The sequence below is a fragment of the Lytechinus variegatus genome, chromosome 14 (genome assembly GCF_018143015.1).
Source record: "Lytechinus variegatus isolate NC3 chromosome 14, Lvar_3.0, whole genome shotgun sequence".
NCBI lineage: Eukaryota > Metazoa > Echinodermata > Echinoidea > Temnopleuroida > Toxopneustidae > Lytechinus > Lytechinus variegatus.
This window is the reverse complement of record NC_054753.1, coordinates 3,220,438-3,246,327: the sequence shown is the minus strand read 5'-3', so window position 1 is coordinate 3,246,327 and position 25,890 is coordinate 3,220,438. Positions and strand designations below refer to the sequence as shown.

The following is a 25,890-nucleotide window of genomic DNA, read 5'->3' as shown; positions in this document are numbered from 1 at the left end:
GCATTAGTTCTTGGATAACATCTATACAATAATAACAATTGTGATATGCGCTAAACAAGAACTAGTTATTATTATCATTATTAACGATCAATGGTGCAATATGGAAATCTTGAATCAAAGAAAGTAACATGGAAACAGTTGTCATTATTATCCCCCCAAAATTAATTCAGCGTTTAGAGTCCCATTTCATAAAAAAATGATGCATCTTCATGGGATCTTGCTGGAATGACAAGATTCATTGGAAGATCCCATTAAGATGCATCAATTACACTGTTGTCATGGTAGTCGACATTCCAGCAATCAACTTTCTTTGAAATTGGGCCCTGGTGGCATCATAGTAAGATACATGTCCATTACATATCAATTTGATCGTTTTTTGATGGTACAATATTTATTACACTGAACATGGATTCATGAGTAAGCCTCTCACATTGTAATGTATGCTGGACAGCACAAACGATAATGGCTTTAAACCCAAATAACATCCATAACACAGAGCTACCAAGTCTCACGCATTATGCGTGAGACTCACGCATTTTGGACTCTTGTTCATCCCCTCAAATCTCTGTCTCACGCAACTATCACAGCCTATCCCCATATACATTGTACACAATGTCTGTGATCTCACTCAGATTCACAGAAAATCTCACGCATAGCTGGTCTTTGAACTTGGCATCTCTGTTAACAACCCAGAGTAATATATGTGAAACACAGCCAAAATCACCAAAATTATTATTTCAGCTTTAGAGCTCTCCTGAAAGTACAGATTTCCAATGATATATGAGCCATTCCAATTAAGTCTGGTATGATCCACTTGTAATCTAACTTGGATGTCAAGACAGACTAAACTATAAAGACGTACCGTATTTCTTAAGTACAGCCACAAGTGCTTGAATTCGGAACTGGATGAAACAAAGGAAAGAAAAATAAATACATTTATGTAAAAAAAAATCTGCAAAGAAAATTGTTTAACAGATACATCATGCATTTTCCTTTCTAAATCATTGAGAAAACTAGCCGTAGATTAATATTATGAGCATTCTGAAACTTAAGGGAAAAATATTTTCATTCATTTTTAATGAAAAAATAAATTTGAAGTTAGAAATGGATTAGCTAATAATAATAATAGGCATTTACATAGCGCCATCTATCTAGAAATATTCTATTCCGAGGCGCATTGTTACTATTATCATTACCCTGGCTAATAAAATGTAAATAGATGAAATCTGATTCAAACATGAGAAAATGTTTGCTCTCCTATTCTGCTTACACAGCATTTCATATTATATTTCAAATTTAAATTTACATTACAAAATCTGATGGCAAAGAAGTTGGAGCCTTGCTGAGTCAGGGTAATACACATGTAAGAGCGTTATGAGCACCCGACAAGGTCGACAGGTGCAGAATAGTATACAAATAATGCACATAAGTGCATGCATGCAGGGCCAAATAATGAACAGTGTGCGAGAAGAGCCAATGGATATACATGTACTGCATCGAGGTCCACAGGACCGATTGCGGTATATCCATTTGGCGAGTCAAGCACAGAGTTCATTATTTAGGTCCTGTATGCACAAGAATGCGTGCATTGTTTCATTTATACAACCCCCCTCCTCCCCCATGTTACTGAGTTTCCCTGAATGCTATATTTGATCTAAATTTTAGATGATTCTAGATGATACCAGACCTCGCACTATCCTGCACTCTGACGTCAGAGTGCAGGATAGTACTTTTGGTATGCCGTAGAGTGCAGGATAGTGCATTTTGGATACGATTGTGCATTTCGGTGAATATCATGTGATCCGATTTGGACCAATCAGATTACAGATCATTCCTGGGAGTTGTATGGAAAAAAACAGTACCCTGTAAGATATCACTATCGTCATTTAACCAAAGTTCAATCTAGTAGATACTTACTTGTTCTTTCCTTGCAACAGTTATATCACCATCATTAAAGGCAGTATATAATCTATTGGCAACTCTGCCTAGATAGTTGTAAGTACTATTAATGAAGATAAAAAAAAAATCATGGGAAGGTTAAACAAATGAAGGTGTTTCTCCTTTCTGCACAACTATTCCCATTGAGATGTTCACAAAGAAATGTGTTTGCTTTGTTTTCTCCTGCACTCATGAAGGATATATTAATATCAATAATAAATGGAGCACTATAAATGCTACAAAAAATATAGTGAAATACATATATTTTTTTTATTTAAATGCAATAAAAAGAATTCAGTCAACATTATGGATTAGATGACAGGGAGATGTGTAAAGCCCGGATCACACTATTCAATCTAAAAAAAAAATTGTAATAACATTTGATATGAACATTCCATCCAATAAGATCTTAGCGATCAGAGTTCAGAATTGTGGTAGGACTACGGAAACTGAAATTAAGTCTAGTTCAAACCTCGCTGTAGGAATAAATCAAATTCAAATCCAAATCGTGATGACCTCATCATCGACTGCAACTTGAAGGCAATTTGGACTTTACTCCGACCACAGGGCTTGCCGCAAAGCAAAATTAAGATTTTATTATTCCTCACATTATGCCAAACTTCACAAGAAAAAATCTTACTTCGTAGAACTTTCACATTTAATGCAAAATGCGATTCATTAAAGAACCGTGTCGCAACAAATCGCATAGTGCGATTCGGGTTTAGGAAAGAGGGGAATGGGAGAGAGGAGAATGAAGGGATAGAAGGTAGAAAGGAGAGGAGTGGAGAGATGGGAGGAGAAGCGGAAGAAGTAGAGAAGGAAAGAGAGAGGACAAAACAGAAAAAAAAAGATGGGAGAGAAAAGTTAGGGGGATGAAGGAGGAAAGGCAAGAAACAGGAGATAAGATCGGGGAGAGGGAGAGGAGAACTTATAGAAGCAAAACAAAAGTTTGGAGATGGGGAGGGGGTTGCATGAGCAAAAAAAAAAAATAGGGGAGGAAAGGGGGTTCCAGAAACAATGGATAAGTTAAGGGAGGATGGGGGGGGGGTAGCCAGAAACAATGGATAAGTTAGGGAAGGATGGGGTAGCCAGAAACAATGGATAAGTTAGGGGAGGATGGGGGGTAGCCAGAAACAATGGATAAGTTTGGGGAGGATGGGGGGTAGCCAGAAACAATGGATAAGTTAGAGGAGGATGGGGTAGCCAGAAACAATGGATAAGTTAGGGGAGGATGGGGGGTAGCCAGAAACAATGGATAAGTTAGAGGAGGATGGGGTAGCCAGAAACAATGGATAAGTTAGAGGAGGATGGGGTAGCCAGAAACAATGGATAAGTTAGGGGAGGATGGGGGGTAGCCAGAAACAATGGATAAGTTAGAGGAGGATGGGGTAGCCAGAAACAATGGATAAGTTAGGGGAGGATGGGGGTAGCCAGAAACAATGGATAAGTTAGAGGAGGATGGGGTAGCCAGAAACAATGGATAAGTTAGAGGAGGATGGGGTAGCCAGAAACAATGGATAAGTTAGGGGAGGATGGGGGGTAGCCAGAAACAATGGATAAGTTAGGAAAGGATGGGGGGTAGCCAGAAACAATGGATAAGTTAGGGGATGATGAGGGGTGGCCAGAAACAATGGATAAGTTAGGGGAGGATGGGGTAGCCAGAAAAAATGGATAAGTTAGGGGAGGATGGGGGGTAGCCAGAAACAATGGATAAGTTAGGGGAGGATGGGGGGTAGCCAGAAACAAGGGATAAGTTAGGGGAGGGTGGAGGGTAGCCAGAAACAATGGATAAGTTAGGGGAGAATGGGGGGTAGCCAGAAACAATGGATAAGTTAGGGGAGGGTGGGGGGTAGCCAGAAACAATGGATAAGTTAGGGGAGGGTGGGGGGTAGCCAGAAACAATGGATAAGTTAGGGGAGGATGGGGTAGCCAGAAACAATGGATAAGTTAGGGGAGGTTGGGGGTGGCCAGAAACAATGGATAAGTTAGGGGAGGGTGGGGGGTAGCCAGAAACAATGGATAAGTTAGGGGAGGTTGGGGGTGGCCAGAAACAATGGATAAGTTAGGGGAAGATGGTGGGGGGGTAGCCAGAAACAATGGATAAGTTAGGGGAGGATGGAAGTGGCTAGAATCAAAAGAATTCTTAGAGAAAGAGAGAATAAAGGAAAATAAGATAGAATGTGATTCTAACCTTCCAATGAATGCCTCAACACCAACTGATATTCCTGGCAAGAGTTGCTGCTCAAAGAAAAATGAAATAACCAAAGGTCATTCTAATATTACCTGTTTGTAAACTTACACATGACCTCACAAATGACTGGAAAATTTATTCTTAGCCTTACAATACAGGTGGTAAATCACTACATATTAAAACATGTTATAATAATAAATGTTCATATACATGTATATATAATAAAAGATTCTGAAATCCTTTAATGTGATTGCTATAGACATTGTGCATTTGTTACTACTACAAGCCACACACATTCTAATTCATTTCAATTCCCATCAGCTAACAGTGAAATAGGATGTTCTTGGAATGAAACTCTTGCTGTTAACTAGCATTTAAAAGGAAAGATTATTTCTTGAAAATCAGTTAGGTAATAATATCAAAAAATAAATTATGGATATCAAGAAATTTAATTATAGGATTAAATAATAAAATGACTCAGCAGGCATATATTGCCATATTGGTACTTAATCATTGATGCCTTTAATAGAAATTGAGCAAGGGCAATAATAAGAACTGGGATTGTCAGAAACTCGATATGTAACATCATGATTACCTCATCACACCCGTACATGAATTGACAAGAGTCGGCATGGAGAGCGTAACATCGTCCATACTGGAAAAGGTCCGGGGATGAATACTTCATACCGCATAGGGTTGGTATCCGGTTGGATGAGAAGATTTCTTTCACAAGACTCTCCATGGTAACTTAAATTTAAGAAATGAAAAAGATATTTATTCATATACAGTAGCGTACCAAGGATTTTCCACAGGGGGGCAAAACCGCCTGCCGAAAAATTGACTAGCCAAAAAATAAAAAAACAAAAAAGAATTAAAAAAAGGTCTTCAATCATAAAGGAAAAAATATTGACAAGCAAAAAAAAAAGGTCTTCAAGCTTGTCAGGGGGGGGGTAGGAATACGTCCTTTGCATGGGTTGAGACTCGTCAGGGGGGGCAGACTGCCCCCCCCCACCCTCATAGGTATGCTAGATTTCATATATATTTCATTGTGGTATAGAATACCAACTTACATGTATATCCATGCTATTGAATTCCATACTTGTATGATAAACAAAGACAAGATAATCTCAAATGGCAATTAATACACTTTCATATTTTGTTTCAAATTTGGCACGATTGAAGTTAGTGAAATCTCAGGAGTACAAGTTACATCATACATCATTGAACTAGCTCTGACAAGCACTTATTTTCTCTCTTCTGGAACACACTGTGTATCGCTACATCGTAACAGTGTTTTTAAAGGTCAAGTCCTCCTCAGAAAAATGTTGATTTGAATCAATAGAGAAAATTCAGACAAGCACAATGCTGAAAATTTCATCAAAAACGGATGTAAAATAAAAAAGTTATGACATTTCAAAGATTCGCTTATTTTTAACAAAATAGTTATATGAACGAGCCAATTACATCCAAATGAGGGAGTCGATGATGTCACTCACTCACTATTTCTTTTGTTTGTTATTGTTTGAATTATACAATATTTCAATTTTTACGAATTCGATGATTAGGACCTCCTTGCCTGAGGCACAAAATGTTAAAATAATGGAATTCTACGTGTTCAGGGAGGAATGAAACTTTATTTCACATGACAATGACGATAAAATAAAAATATTTCATATTTCATATAATAAAATACAACAGAAATAGTGAGTGAGTGATGTCATCAGTTCCCTCATTTGCATACCGACCGAGATGTGCATATAACTGTTTTGTGAAATGAAGCAAAATTTAAAATGTCATAACTTTCTTATTTTACATCCAATTTTGATGAAATTTTCAGTGTTATGCTTGTTGATTTTTTCTCTTTTTATTCAAATCAAGTTTTTGTTGGGGTGGACTTGTCCTTTAAGTACTTCACAGACCTCGGTCTAACTTGCTTGCATGCAATGTATGCACTTTCTCCATTCCCTGAGGAACATTTCATCAAGAGTTTCTGAGATCAACTACTGAGGATAATACATTTCCATTTTGCATTCTACAGGGTATTATTTTAAAAATTTCACAATGACATTATTCCTATAAAATAGCATCAGAACAATTTGAAAAACTCATAGGCCCGTATTCTGAAGTCAGGTTTAACTTAAACTCAGGTTTAAAGTTGTGGTTTAAGTATGGATAGCCAATTGTTACATAAATCACAACAGTAGAGATATCATACTTCAGCTCATTTGCTCTCAGATCATTAATAATTATATTGGAAGTATAAATAGATGATTGTCTGCTCCATCGATGAATCAGGAAAGAGCACAGTAAACATAAGAAACATACAACTTAATAAAAATTCTGATACTCTTGGCTTCCCATACTTAAACCACAACTTTAAACCTGAGTTTAAGTTCAACCCGTCTTCAGAATATTGGCCATAGGGAGGTATTCTAATAGGTTTAACAACATTATTATTATTCGGATGTTGTTTGAAGGTTTGCATGGTGGCATGTACAATTGCTGATGTGGTTTACGGTACACCATGTGGAGTGTTATAGAAGCAGTGGATAGAAGAAGAGAGGAAGTGGATAGGCGAGAAAGTGGAGATTTGAGAATAGAGTATTCTTTCTTGAGAATAGTCCTGAAAAGGACTGTAAACCAGAAGGAATGTTGAGTGAGAACAGCTTGAGTAGTAGAGCTGATGAGGAGATGCTGGCTTGCGTCGGCGAGTAGAGATGATGAGTAGTAGAGAGACTCGACGTTTCGGACAGGTTGACTGTCCGTCTTCAGGAGTGAGTGTTCGCTCGGCGTGCGGCGGTACTTATGGCGTGCGTGCGGACGTGGGGGAAAGCTCTAGGCCGGCGGTCACGGCGGGTTGACGTCGTAGGTGGCGCTCTGTGTGTGGGTCGGCGGTTTTGGCGGGAAACGAGTGGGCGTCGTATGCGGACGTGGTGAGTAGACGGCGGCGTGAGTTACGGCGGCTTGTGTGTGTGTCGGCGGTGTGTACATCAATGGTGGCGTTCTGTGCGTGTTGGTCGGCGGACTCGTCGGGTGAGCTTCGGCGGGAGTGAGTGGGTGGCCTGGTGTACGGATGAGGTGTTGGGTCGTCGGCGGAGGTTGTAGCGAGGTGTCGGTGGCGGTGGTGTGTGTGTCGGCGGAGTCCCTGGTTGAGTAGGTGATGCAATCAGACTGCTGTGTTGGGTAGGAGGGCTCGGTGGAGTGACGGTGGACGGCTGGTTGTTTGTGGATTGGTTAGAAGTTTGGTGGTGACGTAGGATTGGGTGCCAGATGCTGTTGATGTGGAGGCCAGGGTCTTGAGGCACAGTGTTGTGTTGATGTATCTCAATGGCTTCCCTGACCCTTCTGGTATTCCAGTGCCGGATGTTGGTGATTAGGTGGCTCCTTTCCCATTCTATGCGGTGATTCTCTTGTTGTGCGTGCTTGACGATGGCGGATCGGTCCCAGTCGCTGCGTCGGTGGTGGGTCTTGTGTTCCTTGAGTCTGGTGTCGAAGTCTCGGCCGGTTTCCCCAATGTAGACTTTACCGCAGTCGCAGGGGATCTTGTAGACGCCTGGTTGTTTGTTGGATGGGTGCTTGTCCTTATGAGAGTGAAGGATGGAGTGTAGTTTTCGAGAGGATTGGTGTCTGACGAGGATGTTGGCAGAGTGAAGGATGCGTTGTAGTCGGTGTGAGGTCTTGCCGATGTAGGGTAGTACTATGGTGGCGACGGGCTTGGTTTCGGATGGGTTTTCGGTGCTGTCGGTGCTGGGTTGATGGTTGGGTGGTTGAGTCTTGATCCTTCTTCTGGGGTAGTGGTTGATGGTGGTGAGTGCATTGGTCACGTGCTTGAGTTCTTGATGTAAGTGTGCCTTGTCGCTGAGTTGGTGGGCTCGTCTGATGAGAGTGTTGGCGACTGATTGGTGGATGGACGGGTGGTGGTGTGAGCGGAAGTTGAGGTAGCGGTCTGTGTGGGTAGGTTTCCGGTACACCTGGTGAGATGGGAATCCAGACGGTGTCTTAGTGATGAGAACGTCTAGAAATGGAATTGAGTTGTCGTGTTGGGTCTCCATGGTGAACTTGATGCTGGGGTGCTGGTTGTTGAGGTGGTTGAGAAACTGGTGAAGGTCGGGTGTGCTGTGCGGCCAGATGACAAAGGTGTCGTCGACGTAGCGGAGCCAGAGTGAAGGAGGTTTGTCCGCAGTCTTGAGTGCTTGGTGCTCAAAGTGTTCCATGAAGATGTTAGCGATGATTGGTGAGAGAGGTGACCCCATGGCTGCTCCTTGTAGTTGTTTGTAGTAGTTGTTGCGCCATTTGAAGGAGTTGGAGTTGAGACAGGTGAGGAGGAGGTCGTGGATCTGGTCTGGTGTGAGATTGGTTCTGGATGCTAGGTCTGAGTCGGTGATCAGGCGTTGCTTGATGATGTCACATGCTTGGTCTACAGGTACGCTGGTGAAGAGGGAGACGACATCAAAGCTGACGAGTGTGTCGGAGGGCCGGATCTTGGTTTTGGAGACGACGTCTATGAAGTGCTTGGAGTTGGTGACATGGTGCTGGGTCTGGCCTACGAGTGGTTGGAGGATGTTTCCTCAAACGCTGCCCGCGACTCCGACATCATACCGCCAGGACTCCACTCAAATCTTCCGTCGACACCCCGAAAGCCAACACGCATCCTGCACCAAGCCAGCTAAGACCTCACTCGCGAACGCATCGCACGCACACCGACATCAATTCCACGATCTAAACTCAAGCATCACTTCTACTCAAACTCAACTTAGCCGACGACTCAAACCAGACGATCTAGATAAAGTTCAGGCATTCAACGACTACACATCTCGCAAAACCTTCCAGTCCACCAAGCTCAAGCAAATCAACAAGTTCGACCGACTCTACTCCCGCAAGCCTACGCAAGCCAACCAACAACCTTCGACCGAAGCAACCAAGGATACCGTAATCAACCTTAGCCGACACCAACTTACCCAAGCCGAACACAAAGTACTCTCTCTCGGACTCAACTTCGCCGTAGCTCCCAAGAAGATCCTTTCAGGCGTCCGACATCGTACAGCAAGTCGAACCCAAGCTCCGCTTTCTCTCCAAAGAGGCCGCCAACGCAATTAGACTCAAGGTAACCAATGCCCTCTCCGACGCCAAGCCACCTAAACAGAACCTATCCAAAGACGAACGCTCTGCTATCCAGGACCTCCGACGTAACCAAGCCATTCACATCCTTCAGGCTGACAAGGGCAACGCCACCGTTATCATGGACCAAGACGCATACGATGACAAGATCGAAGAGATTCTCCAAGACAAGGACACCTACTCCAAACTCAACAGAGACCCAACTCAGGCCAACGAAAGGAAAATCAACCAACAACTGCTGACCCTACACCGATCCGATGCACTACCCAAGGCACTCTACTTCCAACTCAGATCGTCTTCAGCCAAGTCACCTATCTTATTCGGACAACCCAAGATACACAAGCCTAACACTCCTCTCCGCCCTATCATCTCCACTCGTGGGTCACCCTGCTACAACACAGCACGCTATCTGGCCAACATCCTCCAACCACTCGTAGGCCAGACCCAGCACCATGTCACCAACTCCAAGCACTTCATAGACGTCATCTCCAAAACCAAGATCCGGCCCTCCGACACACTCGTCAGCTTTGATGTCGTCTCCCTCTTCACCAGCGTACCTGTAGACCAAGCATGTGACATCATCAAGCAACGCCTGATCACCGACTCAGACCTAGCATCCAGAACCAATCTCACACCAGACCAGATCCACGACCTCCTCCTCACCTGTCTCAACTCCAACTCCTTCAAATGGCGCAACAACTACTACAAACAACTACAAGGAGCAGCCATGGGGTCACCTCTCTCACCAATCATCGCTAACATCTTCATGGAACACTTTGAGCACCAAGCACTCAAGACTGCGGACAAACCTCCTTCACTCTGGCTCCGCTACGTCGACGACACCTTTGTCATCTGGCCGCACAGCACACCCGACCTTCACCAGTTTCTCAACCACCTCAACAACCAGCACCCCAGCATCAAGTTCACCATGGAGACCCAACGCGACAACTCAATTCCATTTCTAGACGTTCTCATCACTAAGACACCGTCTGGATTCCCATCTCACCAGGTGTACCGGAAACCTACCCACACAGACCGCTACCTCAACTTCCGCTCACACCACCACCCGTCCATCCACCAATCAGTCGCCAACACTCTCATCAGACGAGCCCACCAACTCAGCGACAAGGCACACTTACATCAAGAACTCAAGCACGTGACCAATGCACTCACCACCATCAACCACTACCCCAGAAGAAGGATCAAGACTCAACCACCCAACCATCAACCCAGCACCGACAGCACCGAAAACCCATCCGAAACCAAGCCCGTCGCCACCATAGTACTACCCTACATCGCAAGACCTCACACCGACTACAACGCATCCTTCACTCTGCCAACATCCTCGTCAGACACCAATCCTCTCGAAAACTACACTCCATCCTTCACTCTCATAAGGACAAGCACCCATCCAACAAACAACCAGGCGTCTACAAGATCCCCTGCGACTGCGGTAAAGTCTACATTGGGGAAACCGGCCGAGACTTCGACACCAGACTCAAGGAACACAAGACCCACCACCGACGCAGCGACTGGGACCGATCCGCCATCGTCAAGCACGCACAACAAGAGAATCACCGCATAGAATGGGAAAGGAGCCACCTAATCACCAACATCCGGCACTGGAATACCAGAAGGGTCAGGGAAGCCATTGAGATACATCAACACAACACTGTGCCTCAAGACCCTGGCCTCCACATCAACAGCATCTGGCACCCAATCCTACGTCACCACCAAACTTCTAACCAATCCACAAACAACCAGCCGTCCACCGTCACTCCACCGAGCCCTCCTACCCAACACAGCAGTCTGATTGCATCACCTACTCAACCAGGGACTCCGCCGACACACACACACCACCGCCACCGACACCTCGCTACAACCTCCGCCGACGACCCAACACCTCATCCGTACACCAGGCCACCCACTCACTCCCGCCGAAGCTCACCCGACGAGTCCGCCGACCAACACGCACAGAACGCCACCATTGATGTACACACCGCCGACACACACACAAGCCGCCGTAACTCACGCCGCCGTCTACTCTCCACGTCCGCATACGACGCCCACTCGTTTCCCGCCAAAACCGCCGACCCACACACAGAGCGCCACCTACGACGTCAACCCGCCGTGACCGCCGGCCTAGAGCTTTCCCCCACGTCCGCACGCACGCCATAAGTACCGCCGCACGCCGAGCGAACACTCACTCCTGAAGACGGACAGTCAACCTGTCCGAAACGTCGAGTCTCTCTACTACTCATCATCTCTACTCGCCGACGCAAGCCAGCATCTCCTCATCAGCTCTACTACTCAAGCTGTTCTCACTCAACATTCCTTCTGGTTTACAGTCCTTTTCAGGACTATTCTCAAGAAAGAATACTCTATTCTCAAATCTCCACTTTCTCGCCTATCCACTTCCTCTCTTCTTCTATCCACTGCTTCTATAACACTCCACATGGTGTACCGTAAACCACATCAGCAATTGTACATGCCACCATGCAAACCTTCAAACAACATCTGACTCAGCTCTACGGGGAGCCTACTCAACGCACCGCCAGGCAACTTCAGCGGGACTTAGTCAAATCAGCCAAGCTTACCAACCACCTCACCTTCCTCAAACGCTGCCGCGACTCCGACATCATACCGCCAGGACTCCAACTCAAATCTTCCGTCGACACCCCCGAAAGCCAAACGCATCCTGCACCAAGCCAGCTTAGACCTCACTCGCGAACGCATCGCACGCACCCGACATCAACTCCACGATCTAAACTCAAGCATCACTTCTACTCAAACTCAACTTAGCCGACGACTCAAACCAGACGATCTAGATAAAGTTCAGGCATTCAACGACTACACATCTCGCAAAACCTTCCAGTCCACCAAGCTCAAGCAAATCAACAAGTTCGACCGACTCTACTCCCGCAAGCCTACGCAAGCCAACCAACAACCTTCGACCGAAGCAACCAAGGATACCGTAATCAACCTTAGCCGACACCAACTTACCCAAGCCGAACACAAAGTACTCTCTCTCGGACTCAACTTCGCCGTAGCTCCCAAGAAGATCCCTTTCTCCGACATCGTACAGCAAGTCGAACCCAAGCTCCGCTTTCTCTCCAAAGAGGCCGCCAACGCAATTAGACTCAAGGTAACCAATGCCCTCTCCGACGCCAAGCCACCTAAACAGAACCTATCCAAAGACGAACGCTCTGCTATCCAGGACCTCCGACGTAACCAAGCCATTCACATCCTTCAGGCTGACAAGGGCAACGCCACCGTTATCATGGACCAAGACGCATACGATGACAAGATCGAAGAGATTCTCCAAGACAAGGACACCTACTCCAAACTCAACAGAGACCCAACTCAGGCCAACGAAAGGAAAATCAACCAACAACTGCTGACCCTACACCGATCCGATGCACTACCCAAGGCACTCTACTTCCAACTCAGATCGTCTTCAGCCAAGTCACCTATCTTATTCGGACAACCCAAGATACACAAGCCTAACACTCCTCTCCGCCCTATCATCTCCACTCGTGGGTCACCCTGCTACAACACAGCACGCTATCTGGCCAACATCCTCCAACCACTCGTAGGCCAGACCCAGCACCATGTCACCAACTCCAAGCACTTCATAGACGTCGTCTCCAAAACCAAGATCCGGCCCTCCGACACACTCGTCAGCTTTGATGTCGTCTCCCTCTTCACCAGCGTACCTGTAGACCAAGCATGTGACATCATCAAGCAACGCCTGATCACCGACTCAGACCTAGCATCCAGAACCAATCTCACACCAGACCAGATCCACGACCTCCTCCTCACCTGTCTCAACTCCAACTCCTTCAAATGGCGCAACAACTACTACAAACAACTACAAGGAGCAGCCATGGGGTCACCTCTCTCACCAATCATCGCTAACATCTTCATGGAACACTTTGAGCACCAAGCACTCAAGACTGCGGACAAACCTCCTTCACTCTGGCTCCGCTACGTCGACGACACCTTTGTCATCTGGCCGCACAGCACACCCGACCTTCACCAGTTTCTCAACCACCTCAACAACCAGCACCCCAGCATCAAGTTCACCATGGAGACCCAACGCGACAACTCAATTCCATTTCTAGACGTTCTCATCACTAAGACACCGTCTGGATTCCCATCTCACCAGGTGTACCGGAAACCTACCCACACAGACCGCTACCTCAACTTCCGCTCACACCACCACCCGTCCATCCACCAATCAGTCGCCAACACTCTCATCAGACGAGCCCACCAACTCAGCGACAAGGCACACTTACATCAAGAACTCAAGCACGTGACCAATGCACTCACCACCATCAACCACTACCCCAGAAGAAGGATCAAGACTCAACCACCCAACCATCAACCCAGCACCGACAGCACCGAAAACCCATCCGAAACCAAGCCCGTCGCCACCATAGTACTACCCTACATCGGCAAGACCTCACACCGACTACAACGCATCCTTCACTCTGCCAACATCCTCGTCAGACACCAATCCTCTCGAAAACTACACTCCATCCTTCACTCTCATAAGGACAAGCACCCATCCAACAAACAACCAGGCGTCTACAAGATCCCCTGCGACTGCGGTAAAGTCTACATTGGGGAAACCGGCCGAGACTTCGACACCAGACTCAAGGAACACAAGACCCACCACCGACGCAGCGACTGGGACCGATCCGCCATCGTCAAGCACGCACAACAAGAGAATCACCGCATAGAATGGGAAAGGAGCCACCTAATCACCAACATCCGGCACTGGAATACCAGAAGGGTCAGGGAAGCCATTGAGATACATCAACACAACACTGTGCCTCAAGACCCTGGCCTCCACATCAACAGCATCTGGCACCCAATCCTACGTCACCACCAAACTTCTAACCAATCCACAAACAACCAGCCGTCCACCGTCACTCCACCGAGCCCTCCTACCCAACACAGCAGTCTGATTGCATCACCTACTCAACCAGGGACTCCGCCGACACACACACCACCGCCACCGACACCTCGCTACAACCTCCGCCGACGACCCAACACCTCATCCGTACACCAGGCCACCCACTCACTCCCGCCGAAGCTCACCCGACGAGTCCGCCGACCAACACGCACAGAACGCCACCATTGATGTACACACCGCCGACACACACACAAGCCGCCGTAACTCACGCCGCCGTCTACTCTCCACGTCCGCATACGACGCCCACTCGTTTCCCGCCAAAACCGCCGACCCACACACAGAGCGCCACCTACGACGTCAACCCGCCGTGACCGCCGGCCTAGAGCTTTCCCCCACGTCCGCACGCACGCCATAAGTACCGCCGCACGCCGAGCGAACACTCACTCCTGAAGACGGACAGTCAACCTGTCCGAAACGTCGAGTCTCTCTACTACTCATCATCTCTACTCGCCGACGCAAGCCAGCATCTCCTCATCAGCTCTACTACTCAAGCTGTTCTCACTCAACATTCCTTCTGGTTTACAGTCCTTTTCAGGACTATTCTCAAGAAAGAATACTCTATTCTCAAATCTCCACTTTCTCGCCTATCCACTTCCTCTCTTCTTCTATCCACTGCTTCTATAACACTCCACATGGTGTACCGTAAACCACATCAGCAATTGTACATGCCACCATGCAAACCTTCAAACAACATCTGACTCAGCTCTACGGGGAGCCTACTCAACGCACCGCCAGGCAACTTCAGCGCGACTTAGTCAAATCAGCCAAGCTTACCAACCACCTCACCTTCCTCAAACGCTGCCCGCGACTCCGACATCATACCGCCAGGACTCCAACTCAAATCTTCCGTCGACACCCCGAAAGCCAAACGCATCCTGCACCAAGCCAGCTTAGACCTCACTCGCGAACGCATCGCACGCACCCGACATCAACTCCACGATCTAAACTCAAGCATCACTTCTACTCAAACTCAACTTAGCCGACGACTCAAACCAGACGATCTAGATAAAGTTCAGGCATTCAACGACTACACATCTCGCAAAACCTTCCAGTCCACCAAGCTCAAGCAAATCAACAAGTTCGACCGACTCTACTCCCGCAAGCCTACGCAAGCCAACCAACAACCTTCGACCGAAGCAACCAAGGATACCGTAATCAACCTTAGCCGACACCAACTTACCCAAGCCGAACACAAAGTACTCTCTCTCGGACTCAACTTCGCCGTAGCTCCCAAGAAGATCCCTTTCTCCGACATCGTACAGCAAGTCGAACCCAAGCTCCGCTTTCTCTCCAAAGAGGCCGCCAACGCAATTAGACTCAAGGTAACCAATGCCCTCTCCGACGCCAAGCCACCTAAACAGAACCTATCCAAAGACGAACGCTCTGCTATCCAGGACCTCCGACGTAACCAAGCCATTCACATCCTTCAGGCTGACAAGGGCAACGCCACCGTTATCATGGACCAAGACGCATACGATGACAAGATCGAAGAGATTCTCCAAGACAAGGACACCTACTCCAAACTCAACAGAGACCCAACTCAGGCCAACGAAAGGAAAATCAACCAACAACTGCTGACCCTACACCGATCCGATGCACTACCCAAGGCACTCTACTTCCAACTCAGATCGTCTTCAGCCAAGTCACCTATCTTATTCGGACAACCCAAGATACACAAGCCTAACACTCCTCTCCGCCCTATCATCTCCACTCGTGGGTCACCCTGCTACAACACAGCACGCTATCTGGCCAACATCCTCCAACCACTCGTAGGCCAGACCCAGCACCATGTCACCAACTCCAAGCACTTCATAGACGTCGTCTCCAAAACCAAGATCCGGCCCTCCGACACACTCGTCAGCTTTGATGTCGTCTCCCTCTTCACCAGCGTACCTGTAGACCAAGCATGTGACATCATCAAGCAACGCCTGATCACCGACTCAGACCTAGCATCCAGAACCAATCTCACACCAGACCAGATCCACGACCTCCTCCTCACCTGTCTCAACTCCAACTCCTTCAAATGGCGCAACAACTACTACAAACAACTACAAGGAGCAGCCATGGGGTCACCTCTCTCACCAATCATCGCTAACATCTTCATGGAACACTTTGAGCACCAAGCACTCAAGACTGCGGACAAACCTCCTTCACTCTGGCTCCGCTACGTCGACGACACCTTTGTCATCTGGCCGCACAGCACACCCGACCTTCACCAGTTTCTCAACCACCTCAACAACCAGCACCCCAGCATCAAGTTCACCATGGAGACCCAACGCGACAACTCAATTCCATTTCTAGACGTTCTCATCACTAAGACACCGTCTGGATTCCCATCTCACCAAGTGTACCGAAAACCTACCCACACAGACCGCTACCTCAACTTCCGCTCACACCACCACCCGTCCATCCACCAATCAGTCGCCAACACTCTCATCAGACGAGCCCACCAACTCAGCGACAAGGCACACTTACATCAAGAACTCAAGCACGTGACCAATGCACTCACCACCATCAACCACTACCCCAGAAGAAGGATCAAGACTCAACCACCCAACCATCAACCCAGCACCGACAGCACCGAAAACCCATCCGAAACCAAGCCCGTCGCCACCATAGTACTACCCTACATCGGCAAGACCTCACACCGACTACAACGCATCCTTCACTCTGCCAACATCCTCGTCAGACACCAATCCTCTCGAAAACTACACTCCATCCTTCACTCTCATAAGGACAAGCACCCATCCAACAAACAACCAGGCGTCTACAAGATCCCCTGCGACTGCGGTAAAGTCTACATTGGGGAAACCGGCCGAGACTTCGACACCAGACTCAAGGAACACAAGACCCACCACCGACGCAGCGACTGGGACCGATCCGCCATCGTCAAGCACGCACAACAAGAGAATCACCGCATAGAATGGGAAAGGAGCCACCTAATCACCAACATCCGGCACTGGAATACCAGAAGGGTCAGGGAAGCCATTGAGATACATCAACACAACACTGTGCCTCAAGACCCTGGCCTCCACATCAACAGCATCTGGCACCCAATCCTACGTCACCACCAAACTTCTAACCAATCCACAAACAACCAGCCGTCCACCGTCACTCCACCGAGCCCTCCTACCCAACACAGCAGTCTGATTGCATCACCTACTCAACCAGGGACTCCGCCGACACACACACCACCGCCACCGACACCTCGCTACAACCTCCGCCGACGACCCAACACCTCATCCGTACACCAGGCCACCCACTCACTCCCGCCGAAGCTCACCCGACGAGTCCGCCGACCAACACGCACAGAACGCCACCATTGATGTACACACCGCCGACACACACACAAGCCGCCGTAACTCACGCCGCCGTCTACTCTCCACGTCCGCATACGACGCCCACTCGTTTCCCGCCAAAACCGCCGACCCACACACAGAGCGCCACCTACGACGTCAACCCGCCGTGACCGCCGGCCTAGAGCTTTCCCCCACGTCCGCACGCACGCCATAAGTACCGCCGCACGCCGAGCGAACACTCACTCCTGAAGACGGACAGTCAACCTGTCCGAAACGTCGAGTCTCTCTACTACTCATCATCTCTACTCGCCGACGCAAGCCAGCATCTCCTCATCAGCTCTACTACTCAAGCTGTTCTCACTCAACATTCCTTCTGGTTTACAGTCCTTTTCAGGACTATTCTCAAGAAAGAATACTCTATTCTCAAATCTCCACTTTCTCGCCTATCCACTTCCTCTCTTCTTCTATCCACTGCTTCTATAACACTCCACATGGTGTACCGTAAACCACATCAGCAATTATTATTATTATAGGTCAAATCGGGTCACTTTGGTCATCGCTGAAGAAGGCAGCAGTTAGCAGCCGAAAATTTCGAGGTAATTCTCCCGATTTTTCTTTCTGTTGTGAAGAAAATTTCAATTTTATTTATTTTCAACCAACACAGATGAACTTTCATGACTGTATCATTATTATTAACTTACATGCATCACTGCCAACCATGGTTGGATTGTGGTAATAGAAGAAAGGAGTTTTAGGAGCAGAAGCAGCTACTTCCTCCAAGAAATTCACCATACCCTCTGAAAAACAAACAAAAACAAGAATAAATATTCTGAATGAAAGAAAGAAGAATGCTTTACTACTAGAAATCTTAAACAGGAGGGGTACGTATCTTTGGTCCATGGTATTTTATGCACAGTTCACATAATTTTCAAGAAAATTGCATTTAGATTATACTATACATGTATAGGCCTATGGCATACTTCATAAAAGAATCACAATTGTAGAATGTCATTAAATATCCACGGTTTTAATTATTTGTGGCATTCTACATTTAATAATTGTGATTCTTGTATTTTTTTAGATGACAAACAAACCAAATTTCTATTTATAAACATACATGTATTCCATACATGCCTGAATATGACATCTCATTATATGTTATTCTTTGATCTTTTGTAATTGTTATATTCTTTGATGGATTATCCATGTAATATCTAAATGTATATATATTTAATATTCCAATATATGAAAATGAATAGAAAACATTTTTTTGCCAATTTGAGGAGCAATAGCAGACTAAATTTTTCATCATGAAAAAAATATCACAATTTGAAAATGCAAATTGTCAACTTTATGTTGAAATCTTGCCCCTATTAATATCTACCTTTAATTTTCAAATATATGAAAATCCATAGAATTAATTATATTGACAATTGTTGCCAATTCGAGGAGCAAAATAAGATTAAGTGTTACCAATATGAAGAGTGAAAGCAGATTAAGTTTGTCCTCATGAAAGCTGTGTATCTCTATGAGTTCTTGCAGTATAAAAGCCTACTTACCTATACTAGAGGGTTTGAAGAAAAGAGGAGGTAAGGTTGATATAGCACTGGCACCATGCTCTTCTGCGTGCCTTCCCTTAATAAACAAAAGAGAAATTAAAAGATAGACATCAGGCGCCTGTTACACAAAGCTTCAAAATGATCGTAGAACATTTTTCTACGATTGATTCCATTGACTACAATGTACATGTACAATCAATCATGAAAATCAAGCGTATGATTAATCACTATCCTTTGTGTTACAGGACCCAGAAGTCACATTAATGCCACACGAGTGCTATAGAAACATAAAGTATTAAGCACTATATAAGGTTCATAAGGTACATGTAGTATTTATTGTCCAAATAAATAAATACATGGGCTTTGCAACTTTACATGTATTGAACATACATGTAGCATAACATAGAAAATGAATATATTTTGTACAGAAAAAGTCATTAGCATTTACATGGTATATATACAAATATAAAAGTGCATAGCATTTGAATATTTCAGTTGGTTAATTACATTGGCATTAAGATTAAAATTGGAATGGAAATGGACATTGGAACTGAAATATTGGAAATTGAAATTCATTGTTAAAATCAGTAGGCTTACTACATGTACATGTATATAAAACTATTAATATATAGTGTATTAGTAATAAGAAAAAAAAACAAGGTCACCAAAATACACAGATGGGCAGATAGAGTAACACAAACATATGGCCTGATCAGTTCAGCTATTAATTGCCATATATTTGAACGTTAGTATATCTGAAGAGTGATATATCGCTCAAGCCAGCAGGCAGATCAATAGTAACAAAGAGTCAACAAGCTTTGGTAATTACCACTGGCAACAACCTTAGATCATTTTAATGCACTCCAATGTACTTCACATAACAAGGAATCAATTTGGCCCGAATTCACAAAGGTGGTTTTGAAAACCCACGGTTGAATCCATGGTTTATGCAGATTTCTTGTATGAATTATGCTTAATATAGCCCAAATTTGGTGCATGTATGGAAAATGTCCAATGCTTATGCGCGCTTTTGTCACAGTGTGCCAAATTGACGTCTGTTACCGTGGTTAGATACACAATTTTATTCATGGGTCCACTGTTTTTATTCATGAGTCCACTTTTCAATCAGAGGACTCATGAATAAAATAGCGTATCTAACCGTGGTAGCAGGTGTCAATATGGCGCACTATGACAAAAGCGCGCATAAGCATTGGACATTTTTTTATACACGCGCTCGATACGTGCTATATTAAGCATATTTGTACAGGAAATCTGCATTAACACTGGATTCAACAGTGGGTTTTCAAAACCGCCTTTGTGAATTCGGGCCATTATGTTTTTTTGCCCCCCCCCCACCCACCACCCCCCTATGGTTCCCACAAGCAGTCATGTTGGAAGATTGACAATAAAAACATGGGCATCAAATTGTGATATATATACATTATATCATTGTATTGTGGTCTAACGCACACATCCTATTCGGTTCTATTCCATAATGATGAAATGTGAACAAGAACCTTCTATACAATAACATATTGACAATGTGGCTGGCCTTGAGTGCAATATTGTGCATTTGATTAATACACTCGTGTGCATTTTATTCAATACTTTTATTCTACACAATGGCAATCAAGATGGAATGGGAATGCTAATGGAATTTTGTAATATTGTTGACTTTGATGAATGAGGCCCATGATGTATACTGTAGGCAGTAGAATCATATTATCTTTGCATGAGATCAGTGCATCAAGCTATTAAAATGCATGATTGGCCCTGTTGTACAGCATCTGCAGATGAATAAAATACTAACAATAATTACACTTGCTTAATACATTATCGCGCCTAACACTCAATTTATCATTTATATCTAAGTGGTCTACAGTACTGCAGTTAGCAGAGCAGCTGTTACATGTTCAAGCATTTCAAGGGATAAATTCACACCACGTAGCCATATACCTCAGCTGGGTTGAGTGCAGCTACATCATGGATTAATTTCTAGCTGAAGGGAACTATGTCATGGATGGGATTTGAACCCTTGACCCTCTGTTTCAAAATTTGGAGCTAATCTACTAGGCAACAGAGCGCTCTAAAATAAATTGCATCTTTATTTATTTTGATCGAGGATGTTCACATTGAATGGTTTACATCTACAATGCATCTCTAAAACAGGTTTCCTTTTTCTTTATATGCACTGTACATGTATACTAAGGCTATAATGGTATATGAGTTTGATATTATTGTTAATTGCACATTTCATCAAGCTGGTCACGTTTGGATTGCCTATTGATTCAAGAATCAAAGCCTTGAACTTTTGATAATCAATACTCACTAATTCCTGAGTGTCCTTCAAATTTGCAGCTCCAACATGGACAATAACTGCCTGAAATCTGTGTCAAATTATGAATAAAAAAACAGTGTAGAAAAAAATAAACAAACATGGATGACTAATGGGGTGTTGCAAGAAAATATTTGCAAATATTCTGTTTCAATTTTAGCTCAGTGAACTCCTTAAATTAAAATCACCCACCCAATCTTACAGGCTTCGTAGTTCCCATGACACAATGATCCTCAGTCTCCTACCACGTAAAACAAAGATCACACTAGGTGACCGTGCCTTTTTCAGTGCTGCACCCAAACTCTGGAATAGTCTCCCTTCCTCAATAAGAAATGCATCCTCTGTCAACTTATTTAAAACTAAATTGAAATCCCTCCTCTTTCAAGAGAGTTTTTAATAAATAAGTCACTTTTTTGTCACATGTATGTATTTTGTAGAAATGATTAATCTTTGCTTATTTTTCTTCGAACACTTTAGCGAACTTAAATTTACTTCTAAAATTTTTGCGTATCCTGTTAATTGTTTTCCTGCTTATCTGTTATGTATTGTAATGCGCAGTTGATATCCAAATAGAAATTGCGCAATATAAATTTACAATTATTACTATTTTACATTCTATCCCAGCACAAACATGTACATTTACATGTTACACAATGTCTACAGTACCATCCCAGGAATTAATTCAAATTTTAAGAGTGGCTGAAGAATGAATTAATGTTGTATAACAGTCAGGTTACACAAAAACAGAGAGGTATGATGTTCCATCCGCGTGAGATGAATTGGTACCCAACAGGATGAATTCCCTGAATGCATCAAGCGTTGGAAGCAGCAGCTGGAGCCAAAGCCGGAATTTATTTATTTTTCCCACAAATCAATCAAAATACAAAGAAAAACATACAACTCATTCCGAAAAAGTATGCATAATTACAATATAAAAGCAGATTCTAGGTGGATGGACCTAAAGTAAGGCAAAAGCTTGTTGTGGATAGGCCCTTAACAAATAATTTATGTGTAATCATTGATAGCTACAATTAATATAGAAAAAAATAGAGCTGAGCTCGGAGAAAGTTACAGAAACTGGACAAGGACGAAAACAGAGAACGTTACAAAGAACAGGGGCACACAGGTTACTAGACAAGACAAGGAGGACAAAACAAGACATAAAAGAAAGAAAGAAGGAAAGAAGACCCGTCTATTATATTGCTGTTCATGATTGCGTCGTTTAAGCATGACGTAAAATATTTTGACAGAATTGATCGTATGCCAGTGGAATAGTAGACGGGTCCTTTGTAAGGGTATCTGCAGCTGTAAATATGAATACATGTAATTCATTACAATGGTAAACATACGGACATAGTGAGGGGATAGAGCACCTGGCAGACGAGGAAAAGAAAAAAAACTTGATAGTTGCTAGGAGAGAAAAAGTATCAAAGGACCGAAGCAAAACTTAGAAGAGCTATGTGGTTTTAAAGAGTTTCCCTGGCTACCAGGTGCCCAATCCACTCTCTGACCGTCTTAAAAGTAATACGCAATTGAGTACAAATAGATAAATATATATTGTATATTTAAAGCTTACAGTTGGGGTCTACGAGGAGTAATCTTTTCTCAAAAGAGACGTTTTCAATTTTCTTTCTTAAATGCAGTTAAATGCAGTTAAACTAACAGATCTTTTTATATCGATATTGAGTGAATTCCAATATTTGGGACCTGAATAAATAATAGTATTGTGGGCAAATTTTGTTCTGGTTTTTGGAAGATGAAATGAAAATGCTTGGCGTGTTGGATAATCATGCAACTGGTTGTTCTTTATGAACATATAATTAAGTGCCGGAGGCAAGTCATTATTATTCAGTTGAAACATAAAAGAACCCAACTGCAGAAGGAAAATATCAGAAACTCTTAAAACACCCTTTTCTAAAAAGAGAGGACCTGTATGAGCCTGTATATGGGCATTGGAGATTATACGAATTGCTCTCTTTTGAATAACCAAAATTTTATCAAGTTGAAGCTTACTAGAATTTCCCCAGGCAAGAATACCATAGTTGAAATACGGAAGTAATAAAGTGGAATATAACATTTGCATAATATTGAGTGGAAACATTGATTTAAGTTTATACATTATACCAGTATTTCTAGATAAAATTGAGCAAATGTGGTTTGTATGAATTTTGAATAATGTATGATGTATAATGTATGTATAGTGTAATTGAATGGACAACAATTATTGATAAATTATGCTACACTATGATTCAGGATACAAATCACTGAGAATTACCAAAACAAACTAGACCAAAAATTTATTCAGTTCTTTTAGTTTTGAGAATGCACACTCTCATTTTCTCCATAAATGTGGGGGATTATTAAAAAAATGCATCAACAAGGTAGAGAAAAAAAATATTACAAGCCTATGTGAGGCTGTAAGTTATAAAAAAAAACACTTTGGACTTCCAATTTAGTTGATTTTTTCTTCAACCTTCTACAGTTGATTTCCAGTGTATTTAAAGTGAGCTTGTTATCTTTTGTCTGAATCATGTGTCCATGTATGGTCATAGTGCGAGGCAATGTGTGCTCCTCTAGGAGACAATGGAAAGATTTTTTTTTTAATGAACAAAACAGACAAAACATCTTGGTCCAGAGTTAAATCTCTTTTCGTGTAATAATAATGATAATAGTGGTGATGTCTTCCTGAGCAGTGCACTTATCATTCAGATGCTCATGGCACTAGCCCAGTGTAGTGCGACATACCTTGTCTTTCCTAGAGCTATCCATTTTTCAGCTGCTGCCTTTCTCTCCTGTACTGTCATGGATATGCCTTCACCCGTAGTCCCATTAACTGCAATGCATGTTATGAATAAATAAGAGTTACACAGTTTTCAGCATCATGGATAGTTCATTTTGAAATCAAAGAAACATTTCATAAAAAGACCCATCAGAGACAATTAAGAGGCATGCAAATACTGTAAAAACACAAAAATAATATCATGGTATTCTATATTCAACGTTCTGAAAGGACCTCACTCTTGCCTGTTGATAAACCAAGGAGATTGAAAATAACACAAAATAATACTTCCACATCATATTTTAACATTTACCAGAATGTAAAGTATCTAAAACTAACACCATACATTCATTCAACATTTATTCAATATTGGAATAGAATTTTAAGGCAACTTGTACAAAGTCTATGCCATCCCTCTTTCCCTTTTTTCCCCCACTCTTATGCACCAGTTTATTATGCCTTTCTTTGTTACCTGTTTGACCCACCTCTCACTAATTCTCTTGTTATTCTTCTCTTCCTCATACCCTGTATCACTGTTTTGTTCTACATGTAGATCCTGTTTGATGTTGCCTGCCTCATATCTTAATCCCTCCCTGCTTGAGGTCTTTCTTTGGCCTTACTCACACTAACTTCCCTTTGTGTCTGCCTACTCCTTTTCTTTCATCCCCTTCATTAACCAGATTGGTCATCTCTTCTCACTAATGCCCCTTTTGTCTCCTTGTTTCCAGTGTTGCTGTTGAATGTCTGTGGTCTATATTATGGTTGTTCCACCTTATATGTTTGTCATTTTGCCTCCGAAGAAGATTCTGCTAGGATCAAAAGCTTATAGGCCCCTTTTGACTCTCCATGTCTTTTTCAGCAGGAATCTTGCTAAAATGACGATTCTATGGCCCGTTTACTGAAGTCATGTTTAAGTCAATCTCTGGTCAAAAGTTGTGGGTTAACTATGGATAGCCAATTGTGCAACAAATCTCAAAGAGAACAGGTTTGATTTATCAACAGTTTTAACCTTCAAATCATTTTTAACTGTCTGAGGTGGATAAAATAAGGTATTTGTCTTCACCATTAAAGAGCTACTGTAGAAAAGAAATCGGTAAACGTAAGATAAGTTAAGTTATAAGGCTGCTTACAGGATGGGGGGGGGGGGCACTTCCATTGACGAGTGGATACCATGCGTGTCCATGGGATTTCGAAAAGCACCCCAAACATGTATTTTTCATATTCTGAAAATGCACCCCTTAACAAGTATTGGAGTGTGCAACCCTACCCTTATAAAGTATTGGAAACAAAACGGTGGCCTTGATGAAGTATTCCCTGAATTGACCCCTTAAACAAATACATCGGATATCTCACATGTAATTGTTATGTCATGGACGTCAGCTTTACCTTTAGTTTAATTGGGTTAAGTAACCCATACACCTCTCTCAAATCGGACCCGAAACATGTAGTGTTGGGGCAAAAAGTACATCCTTAATAATAAAGTATTTTAGTCTTTTCATACCCTCGCAAATTGGGCCGCAAACACATAGCTTTCCTACAAAGATATACATGTATATCCTTTTTTTCAATTATATTAGTGTTTTTGACATCCTTATTAGGTTACGTAATTACGTAACGTGCCCTATCTTGAAAAAGAGATTTTTACGTGTTTTGGGGGTCGCGCATGGTATCCACTTGTCAATGAAAATGC

At 43.7% G+C, this 25,890-nt stretch overlaps 1 protein-coding gene across 1 annotated transcript in view; it reads right to left on the bottom strand.

Annotated features, from left to right (window-relative positions):
• The window catches only part of LOC121428171 (N-acetylneuraminate lyase-like), a 42,627-nt gene that overhangs the window by 854 nt on the left and 15,883 nt on the right, over positions 1 to 25,890 (bottom strand). Inside the window, exons 5-12 of the mRNA XM_041624777.1 lie at positions 24,167 to 24,254; positions 21,416 to 21,473; positions 19,087 to 19,162; positions 18,229 to 18,324; positions 4,725 to 4,876; positions 4,130 to 4,176; positions 1,918 to 2,002; positions 863 to 902 (exon numbers count right to left, since the gene is read on the bottom strand). Coding sequence (XP_041480711.1) covers positions 863 to 902; positions 1,918 to 2,002; positions 4,130 to 4,176; positions 4,725 to 4,876; positions 18,229 to 18,324; positions 19,087 to 19,162; positions 21,416 to 21,473; positions 24,167 to 24,254 — 642 coding nt within the window. The remainder of the gene's footprint in view (positions 1 to 862; positions 903 to 1,917; positions 2,003 to 4,129; positions 4,177 to 4,724; positions 4,877 to 18,228; positions 18,325 to 19,086; positions 19,163 to 21,415; positions 21,474 to 24,166; positions 24,255 to 25,890) is intronic.